The sequence below is a fragment of the Plectropomus leopardus genome, chromosome 20 (genome assembly GCF_026936395.1).
Source record: "Plectropomus leopardus strain MGB_pleo_1.0 chromosome 20, ASM2693639v1, whole genome shotgun sequence".
NCBI classification, from domain to species: domain Eukaryota; kingdom Metazoa; phylum Chordata; class Actinopteri; order Perciformes; family Serranidae; genus Plectropomus; species Plectropomus leopardus.
The window spans coordinates 17549342-17560262 of NC_142195.1; the positions used below are offsets into that span (position 1 = coordinate 17549342).

Here is a 10921-nt window from a genome sequence, read left to right on the forward strand (position 1 = left end):
TGCCCTCTGCTCCCCTCATAGCTCATTAGACTCTCTCGCTCTCTCTCTCTCCCACTCGCCAGTAGAAGCGAGTGTCCTGGCATGCGTGTTAGGTCATATGACTTCATGTTTATATGCATTTTTGTACTTGTAACTTTGCTCTGTGTGTCCGCCTTTAATGTTCGCCTGGTAAATGTTTAAGTGACAGTGTGCATGATGCATGTGTGTGTTTCTGTGTGTTTAAGTTTTGGCGCCTGTGTATCCGGAGGAGTGTGTGTTGTGTACAAGTGTGGGCCTACATGTACTGTCCTCCCCAGAGTTTCATGGCGTACATATGGGGCCCAGGGTGATCCCTGGCTGGCCAGATGGCCTGGCTGTCACAGCACCCACTGGGGAAACTGTTGGAGAGAGTTTTCTCTCCTCTTTTTTTTCACTCCCCTCCACATTTTCTCACTCGCCTCCTTTCCCTTTTTTTCCCTTTTTTTTTAGATTTAGCTTTCCCTCTTCTTTCACTTATATAATTTTGCATCCTAATCTGTTTGGTGTTTGTCAACCTGGGTGTTATTCACAGTGTTTCTATTGTGATTGTAATGTCTTGACAGTCACAGGAAAATTCAATAGAAATCTTCTGAAACCCTTTTCTGTAAATTCTGTTAAAAAAAAAACAGATTTTCAACCAGCTTTGTATCATGAGGGTTGTATATGTAAATTAACCATGATAAACTTTCCTCCATCTTACCAGCATCCAGGTATCCCCGCTCATCTACGGAAGGACATTGCTCCAATGACAAAAAAAAAAAAAAAAAATCTGTTTAACTTATCAAAAAAAACTTATCAAGTTTAATGTAAGAATGTTATAACATAAAGAAAATGTTCTCGTTATAACAAGATAGTTTCATGTTATAGCAAGAAACTTTACTTGTTATAACAAGATACAGATTTTTTTTTTTTCTGTTGTGGACACAATACGCTTCTACCTTTAGGGTTAGATTGTACTTCCCAATATTTGTATTGAAAACTTGGCAGGGAGTTGGCGGCATACTGTTTTCTTGTATTGTGAAGATGGGGCCTAAAAAGCAGATCCAGCATTCAAACTAAGCAGCACATATACCAAGATTCTGTTACTGTGTTGCCTTTTTCTTCCCCAGTTATTGTCAGAAACATATTTTTGCTTGCTGTTTTGCTGTAGTACAATATTGCTTATTACTAGCTCGCCGCCATGCTGTTTTCAGATGGGTAACACGCAATATGTCTCCCACTAGCAGGAGCATTTATAGATACAGTGTAGAATAGTGCATTTAGGTAGTTGTAGGTTTTCTATCTCTTAAGGAAAGCCAAATGTCACAGCTCTTTTTCTCTGTTTTTTTTTTCTGGTCATGTATCACCATTTTCAAAAGCTTTTCCCAGTTTTGTGAAAAGACCAGCTTTCAGTGAAAAACTTTTTTAAGTTTGGTGAAATCTCAAATGTAAGGAGTCCCATGGAAATCCCTGTAGCTGCTGTTACAATGTTACCATGTTCTTTAGATTAGAGTGTAGCCTGCCTTGTATCGAACTTTTGTGTATCCTAAAGATATATGAGACAGCGCAGAGAGTTTTTGTCTGTTTGTCTGTATGATGGAAAAAAATGTCAAAATACACACTGTGCAGTTTTCATCAGTTGCTACTGTAGGAAAGACAGATTATAGTTGCAGGTGATTGTTTCACAGCTGCAGAGCCCTTCACAACAGCAGCTACAGGGATTTCCAGACTGTCTGTGTTTACATGCCATTTAAAAGACATGTTTTTGAGATGATATCTATTAAATTAGTTTTTTTTTTTTTTTTAAAGCTGTGCCCCATTCAACACCCTTATTTCTGCATTTTTCAAAATCTCTACAATGGAAGTGCTGAGTAAAATGTTATCATGCCCAGTTTTGTAATGGACAAAATTATGAGAATAGGGTTGATAAATACTTAACTCTTTCTTTTGATTCGTGGTGTATGTTTTCCTTCTTTCAATACACCTACGTTTTTAGTTTGTCATATTACACTTTTCACCTCTTTCTGCCTTTCTACCTACCTCCCTGCACTGTTATTTTCTCTGTCCCCTCTTTTCCTACTCTCAGCCTTTAACCCTCAACTATCTCAGTCTGGGACTTAAAGCAGTTTGGACATTCATCTCCAAAAGGAGATTAAAGTTGCCCTGTCTCCCTCTTATTGCTCATTATCTTATCTTTGCATCTATTCTATTCCAATTCTTTTCGGTGGTTTTTCTTGGTTTTTTGTTTCCCCTCATCAACAGCAGCACAAGGAAGCTGCTGTTTGTATTAAAATGCATGACAAGTAGATCTGGACCTGAAAGGTGAAGTTTATGTGTTTGTGCAGAGGCATGGCAGCTTGGTCCTCTACATGCCTCTCTCCATCTCTCAAAGCCTTCTCTCTCTCTTCCAGGTGCGAGCGATGCGTCTGTCATTTGTCGGAGAGCTCGGCTGGGAGTTGCACATTCCCAAAGATTCTTGCCTTCCAGTCTACCAGGCTGTCATGGCTGCTGGTGCAAAACACGGCATCATCAACTCAGGCTACAGAGCCATCGACTCACTCAGCATAGAGAAAGGTTACTTTTAATTAGAGGTCATACCTCAACATGCAAATCCAGCTCAGGTAGAGATTAGCATACATTTAGCTAGTAAACAAAATTAAGTGCACAAACTACCTTGAAAATTGAAATTTTTCATTAAAAAAATGCTCTCTCTGCCCTTGTTGTGTTGTTATCAGGCTACAGACATTGGCACGCTGACCTTCGCCCAGATGACACCCCCTTGGAGTCGGGGCTCGGCTTCACTTGCAAACTGAAGAGCTCGATTCCGTTCCAGGGCCGTGATAGGCTGGAGAAACAGAAGGAGGAGGGGCTGAGGAGGCGCATCGTCTGCTTCACCATTGATGAGTCAGTAAAGCCTGCAGTTATATGCAAGTCAGAAAAGAATTAATGAAATGTGTCCTGCAACAGAAAATTTAAACACTATAGTAACTTTCAGAGGATGCAATTTTTTTGCATGCACACATGCTTTAAAACACAAATGTCACCATTTGGTGCACCGTACCAGATGGTAGATTTTAGCAATTTCACATCTATAAAAGCTTCAGACAATGGTACATCACAAGTGTAGACTTGTCAACAATAAGAGCAAGTCATGAAGACAATGTGTTTCTATTTATTACTAATTTAAGGTCAGCTGCTCCTCATATCATCAGTCAGGGTATTTCAATGATGTCTGGCTGATTTGCACAAAATGAAGAGCAGCAAAATGGTGTGGTACAGTGTCTTATAGAGGATTCCTGAGGATCTAATTAAACTTATTAAGCAAGTATAAACAAAGTCCCATAACAGAGGAGGGGGCAATCCACTTATAATTCTATACACCAAGCACAAATTTGAAAATAGTCTGAAATTCTCAAAGCTCAGTAAACTGTATTTCTCCAGTACCCTACAGTGATGAAAATGTATTAAAATTTAGTATCGTCTTTCTTGAAGTCGCTTCCAAAACAAATGCATGTGCAAACCAGATTATGATCTTCACAACAAAAGATGGTGGTATTCATGGAAGCATAGCCGCTTTTGTCTACAGGGGCTGCTAAATCAACACAAAATGAAAGTTTCTCGTAGTTGTTTTAATATTAATGCCTTTACCAAACGTGCAGTGAGTGAATGTAATACTGATGATGAAAAAATACAGTGTGTTTACTGTGTAACCAGATAGAGAAACAGTTTAATGAAATATTATTAAATTTCCTCCTTCATACTTCCTCATTTGCTTTTGAGACATTTGCCTTGCTGTATTTCTTTTAGTAAATACAGGACTAAAGTGAAACTTTTAAAACATTTCTGTCTTGTTCTGTTAGATTTTTGTCTGAAAACACATAAAACATTCAAAATATTTCACTTAAATTATATTCTAAGATGCAATTACATCAACTGGTGGTTTGGTTAGTATTAAAGTGTAAATTTCAGATGAAAGATTTTATCCTCAAATGAGTTGAGGAACATCTATCACTGTATGTTTGATACACACAAAACTGCATGATGGTCAAACTAAAAATGTATGCTTTTCTCTGACCCTGAGGAGTTTACATGCTGAAGATGTAAGCAAACAATTGGATATGATGAGATGACTGCTTTCTGTAAGGGAAAGAGATGTTATCAAAGTGGGCATATTCTGTTTGGTCCTGACAGTTATGATTAGTGGGAAGTTGTGTTTGCGTCTGTGTGAAAAAGCTGGATCTGGTGTGTGCAGAAGGGAGTCCGTCCGCTGTGTTGGACTCTAATGAGTTTGTAGCCAACAGACTTTAGTATATGAACAGATTTCATTAAATCTGCTCTCGCTTTTAAAGAAAAGAAGTCCAACTTGGATTAAATGAGTAGATTTTGTGAAAGAAGCTGGCCATGTGTGGTGTTAGTTTGAATGTAATTAAACTCTCCCCCTCTCTCTTTCCCTCTCTCCATGCCCCCCGTCCGTCTCTACCAGGAAAGTACCGATGTTCGGTCTGGAGGCCATTTTCCGTAATGGCATCCCTGTGGGTCATATACGGCGTTCTGACTATGGCTTCTTTATCGACAAAACTATTGGTTATGGATATATCCGCAATCCTGATGGAGGAGTGGTAAGGGCCTTAAACACGCACACTCACACATACATGTACACACTGTATCCATGTTTCATATGATCAGCTTTGTTTTCTGGGCTTTTGTCATATTGTCTCATATCAGCTCTCATTGGCTTGGGTACACCATATACTTAGAATGAATGCATACACTCAACCACAAAAAAAAGTATTTTATTTGTGTTGCTGTGTTTTTGCGTACAAGGATGTGAGCTTTAGGTAATATTAATCATAGCCTAAGGCTATCGGTCAGGTCCCACTTTACACTGAATTATACGTTTTTTTGGCCCGCATACAGTTTTTTGTGTGTGTTTCTCTCTTGATAATCACACAGACACACACAGAATAACAGATGAAGCATCAAACAGAAGGATGGGAGCAGCAAGAGGGACACAAAAAGTTACTGGTTGAAGTGGTGTACTCAAAGGCAATGAGCATTTTTTAAAATGCAGAATAATCCTTCTGTGTTTTGTCAGAGTATTGAGATCCATATCTATGAGTGTGCGCTCAGTTGACACATGTAACTGTGTGTGTGTGTGATAGCATGTGTCCTTGTATTTGTATTTGTGTGTGCTCATTTGGTTAATATCCATCCCCGAGTCGTGACCAGCATAACAAAGCAAAGCCGATTGACCATTGGCTTTGTTGAGCACTTCAGTGTGGAAATGCACTTACTCAAATGCAGAGACACACACACGCATACAAACACACACACACAGGTCTAGTGTCTAGTCTCCTGTCACTTAGTATTACAGAGCTTATCTCCTACAATCACATCACTGACTTCTGCAGAAGTAAACGTGTGTTTGTCTGTGTGTCTGTGTGTGTAAGAAGTGTCACCGCTCCTAAAAGTGTTGGCACTCCTCTGTACGCTTGATCACTCTCCATTTCTTTCTTTTCTTTCTTGTGTTTCTTTTTCAATTCACCGTCTCACTGCACTGTGACAAAGTGGTAACGAAGAAAATGGGTACACCATTAAAATGTATCCCCCAATTTCATTTGCTGTCAGACCGAGCACTGCACATGCTTCAGTGGTTTGACAAGTGAATGTATTCAGTGTTTCCTTTTTTTAAAAAAAAAAAGTTGTTATTCTGTTGTGCTTGTACATACTACACCACCATGAAGATGGCCAAGATGGTAAACTGAGCAAAGTCATTGAAGTTACAGTGAAACATCAGCTGTAGCTTCTTTAACTTCTCTAATAAAACATATTCCCTAGTGAAGTGGGTTATGTGGTCAGGGTATAAGTACAAGAGGGATTTAAATCAGGTCCCTATTTGATTGGATTGCTCAACAGTGAACGTGGCTGACTGCTGCCCTCCACCAACACCTGTGTTGCAAGTTCAAGAGAAAGAGGATATGGTGGACTGAATAAATGACACCTCTGACTTTCTTTGGAAATATAGCGTTTGCAAACACGCACTTCTTCTTAGGAACGAGTTACTGATCCAAGTGCAGCTTTAAATTATGAAGTTCAACATGAGTCATCAAAATGATTGTGATACTTTACAGGAAGAGAAAAGAGGGGCATTTTGATATGAAAGTATTTGGCATTTATAAGCAATAACTGATGAACATAGAACTTGAAAAATATTTTCTTTTTTTATGTCATTGTGTCTTTCAATTCAATGTTTAAGTCAGGTTCAGGTTACTTTATTTGTACCTGCCGGTAGATTTGTTTTGCAATAAAAAGAAGCAGCATCCATCCAGATACAATTCAAAGTTACAGCACAATGAACCATGACAAAAAGTGCTTAAATGCTTCGTTGTCAACAGAAGATTGGGATAAGGTCAAAAAACACAATGTTACACTAAATTTATGAATAAATATGTGTAAATTGTTCAGCTGTCTAAAGCAGGACTCCAGGTGACAGCATTACCAGCATTTTGTACGTTTTTGGAGGTTAGTGAAAATCCCAGTTCTAACTCTGAATTACATTATCCATAACAAGTCGGACTGTGCGTCGAAAAAAATGTCACCGTCTTGCAGTAAGGTGTGTTTGACCTAAACGTCTGCAGTAGGGGCTGTTATTGAATTGAAACAAGGTTGTGTACATGATATGCTTGGCATTCAAGTTGTTAAAGTGCTAGTTTTGATTTATTTTTTTTAGCAGTGTTGTATTATAAGGTATCCATAGTCAGCAAAAAAATATCAGTTTAAATGTTCTCTATATTGAGGGTATTTTCACTGGTTTGCCTTATTGTCAGATAGTGATTTCTGACTGGAAACTGAAGCCACTGTATCTCTCTCTTAAAAGCCAGGCTCTATAGAGGGAAACATTAATTAAACACCTCTAAACACTGGAGCTGCTATTCTACCGCTGCCTTGAACAGTTGGTTTGTTTGTGTTTAAGTGTGACTTTGGCGTTTAAAAGGGTCAGTTCAGATTCTCCAAATTCACACAATAACACAAACAAACTAACTGATTACAGCAGCGTTAGACCAGCAGCTCCTGTGTTCAGCAAGCTAAAATCACTGTTTTTGTCAACGGAGTCATTGATGAGAGCATAGATTGGGAATTGAGGCTTTTAACTGCTTCCCCATCGGAAAAGACTTTCGGACTGCAAGGTAAAGTGGTGAAAACACTATAGCACACTATAAATACAATTTTTTTAGGTGGTGCTTTTTTTTTTAAGGTGGCTAAAATACATTTTGTTGCTTTGCTTCCGTGGTAGTACTCTTTTGTGCTTCTTTAACCTGGAGACATACCAACCACCATCTACTCTATTTGACATGCTGAATATGGATAAGTACTTCTTGCAAACCCCAATTCAAAAGGCCCAAACTCTTCCTCCAAGTAATGCAAGCGCTGCTGCGAGGTAACCTCTACTGTCGGCATGTAGACGCCACTGAGGCTAGCACTTTAGCGAGCAGGTAGCGCAATGCAGGAAATGTAAAGACTACTAGACGTATTAGATGTACTCTAAATTTACAGAGAAAAATTCAATACAACTAAAATTACAACATATTAACTTACAAACCACTTGGCTGCAGATGTTTTAAGCTGCAGTAGAGGCAACTTTGTCCCTAAATAAGGTTCTTGGTTGGATGGAGCCTTTGATCACTTTGTCCCCTCTACTTCAACATGAAAGTAGTAAAAAACTAAGTGGTGATAAGAGCGAGCTCTGTGTACGCGTGTGAATAAAAGAGCAAGAGAGTGACAGATCAGTGTGAGCGCTGCAGGGAGAGAAAAGGGGAGTCAGTCAGTGAAAATTAGCTCTCTGGGTTACGAGGGAGCTGACATTGACTCATGAGTGAAAGGATTGCTTTGAGCGTTTTATAACCCCTGCACCGCTCTCCTCTGTCAGATACCAACGCCGTGAAATTGTCCGTTCTGGAGCACTCCGCCAGCTGGGAACACTACTTTCACAAAGAGTGTAGATTAATTGGCCATCTCATTTTCACCCTCTGTTTTAATCTCCATCCTCTCCTCATCTCCCAAAAAGTTAATTCCCTCTCTCCCTCCCGTTCATGCTCTGATCTCTTCCTTCCTTTCTTTATCAGGTGAGCGCCGATTTCATAAAGAGCGGCGAGTTCACCCTGGAGAGGATGGGAGTGGCATTCAAGGCCAAGGCCCACCTCAAATCTCCATTTGACCCTGAGAATAAACGCGTCAAGGGCATTTATGCTTGAGAAGGACCACACATGAAAACTGAAGAAAACACACGCTCTGGCTGGAGAATCAGGCTGTATGAGGTGCAGTTGTAAATTGTTTTACATGCAGATGCAGCTGTTCTAGTCTTAATCTCCTTGTAAAAAACTATGCATCTTGAAACTGACAATTTTATAAAGATTATATCTGTGATTTGATGGAACTGTGAGGGATGAGATGTAACTTTTGTAGATGGCCCAAAATCTATATCGAGACATAAAAGAGCTGATTTTAATCTGGTATGAATGATTTGTTGTGGAGCTCTGAGTTAAACACTGTGCTCCTGTGAATGCTCTCATGTGAATAGTGTAATTATGAAGACAAATTCAAGAGGTATCTTATTATCTGCAGTAATCAAATTAGAGTTACCAGTACACCTGGGTAAACTGGAAAAAAAGACACATTTGTGTTCCAGCTATCTTTGAATAAGCCTGCGCTTTTCCTCGATTAGTTTTAAAGAACTCAAATAACAGCACATGATCAGTCTTTAGTTTTAGAAATAGAAATTAAACTTAACAACCGTTGCTCTTTTTTAAACAATCAGCAGTCAGATAAAGCTAATTTAGGATGTCGAAGCCTTAACACTTGATAACTCAGGAAGTCTAATCTTTTTGAAGAGCTAGCAGCTATAACAGCAGTAAACATTAGGGTTAATATAATAACCATGTTTATAGGTATGATGGCAATGTGTTATATAAAGCACAGACAGCAAATTATGATGATAAGGGCTAACAACAATTACAGATGCATGTGTGTGAGAAGTAAATATCCTAAATTCTCAATTAGTGGGCAGAGCCTTTGTGTACAAATGCTCAAGATAAAAACTACTGCATGTCTTAGGCTGATAATAGAGTCAAGCAATTAATTCTAATTTCATCTTTATTAGGGCTGCTGGAACTTAATATTTGACTATTTGTATATGCATTAATTAGGTTAATAGTCTATTTTTAATTTATATATATACAAATTTAAATATACATATATATATATATATATATATATATATATATATATATATATATATATATATATATATATATATATATATATATATATATATATATATATATATATATATATATATATATATATATATATATATATATATATATATATATATATATATATATATATATATATATATATATATATATATATATATATATATATATATATATATATATATATATATTAGGCGTTGCTACAGTCTGTGAGTCAGATCCACCCTTGCTCCTCCATGGCTTCACCCTGTCGTCCAAATATGGTCACTTCTGGCTCTTTAAAACCAATATGGTGATGGCCGAAATGCAGAACTCAAGGCTTCAAAACAGCAGTCCACAAACCAATAGGATACGTCACAGTAGCTACATCCATTATTTATACAGTCTGTGACCTCCCCTTGCTGTTGTCTACCACTAAAGCTCCGAAGGCCCCAAAAGTTGTATTCAGGATGGCCCTAGTCCTGTACACTGTATTAAATTAGAATGTAATGCTATAATATTTTAAGATTCACCCTATAAGGCCATTCAGTCCTGTATCGGGAAATAAAAGTATCTCAAACTAAACACTAGTGCTTCTGGCGGTTTGAGTCAGATTAAAGTGACTGATGTTTGTTCTGATAATAACGACTAAAAACAGGGTTTCTCTTGCCTATGTGGTATCTAAATCTTAGCCAGGCAGAGTGTTTATCAGTCAGAGGGAGAGGGAAAGAAAAAAACACCCTGAGGCACAATATACCAGCCAGGGACAAAACACTGCTGGAGAAAAATGACAGAAAAAGACAAGAGTTATCAGAAAGCAGCTGTTACAGATAGAACCCCCTTGTTTCCCGATCCGTCCCCCCGTCGCTGTGCTCTGCAGTGTTAAACTGCTGTCACTGCTGTTTGCAAACTCAATTCTCTTAGTTTTGTTTTTTTAACACATGCATTGTTACTTAATAAGACTTATCTACCAAGTCAGGCATTCTGAAGAGCCCTCATTTCATGATGTTTTTCTGTTAAATCAAACTCAATTTGTGCATCTTCTTCACACTAAAACCCTCCCAGCAGGGGGCATGATGGAGAACTTTTATTTGCAGGAGGCGCTGAGCACAACAGCACAATAAAACTAATAAAAGCTTTTCATTCAAAATATGAGCTTTGTACAGCAGAGTAGTGAGTATGGCAGGACTGTTTTGTAGCATTTGTGAAATAAAAATGTAAATCATGCTTAATCAAGTAACCAAGTCCCTATAGGTTTCTTTAGAGAAGTCTTAAAATCACAATTCAGTCTACGCACTGAGAATCTATGGTGCCTTTTTATGTCTGTGTGTGTGTTTTTATACACATAAAAACTAAAACTGCTAACAAGTATGCTAGCAAGGTAGCTCATGGTTTGTTTGTCAGTATGTCTTTTTTTGTGCTGGTTTCGGACAAGTAACAAGTATTTAAACTTTTGAACTGAAACTGCAAACTGGTGCATTTTCTTTCAGAAACATGGGAAAAAAGGCAATGAGCAACTTCGTAAGAAATGTTCTACAAACTGCAAGAAATGAATAGATTTAGTAAATGATTTTTTAAGAGCTAGGGTAAATATATAGGGAAAAAAGGAAAATGCTAGGGGAAAAACAAATAATAATTATTGTAAGTATATTTTTAATCATTATTTTTTAACT

General features: G+C 38.0%; 1 protein-coding gene across 1 annotated transcript in view; it reads left to right on the plus strand.

The window, feature by feature from the left end:
• sardh (sarcosine dehydrogenase) overlaps window positions 1–9306 on the plus strand; it is a 49721-nt gene extending 40415 nt beyond the window's left edge. The window contains exons 19-22 of the mRNA XM_042508865.2: window positions 2409–2571; window positions 2733–2901; window positions 4481–4616; window positions 8121–9306. Coding sequence (XP_042364799.1) covers window positions 2409–2571; window positions 2733–2901; window positions 4481–4616; window positions 8121–8249 — 597 coding nt within the window. The 3' untranslated portion in view covers window positions 8250–9306. The remainder of the gene's footprint in view (window positions 1–2408; window positions 2572–2732; window positions 2902–4480; window positions 4617–8120) is intronic.
• The last annotated feature ends 1615 nt before the right edge of the window (window positions 9307–10921 follow it).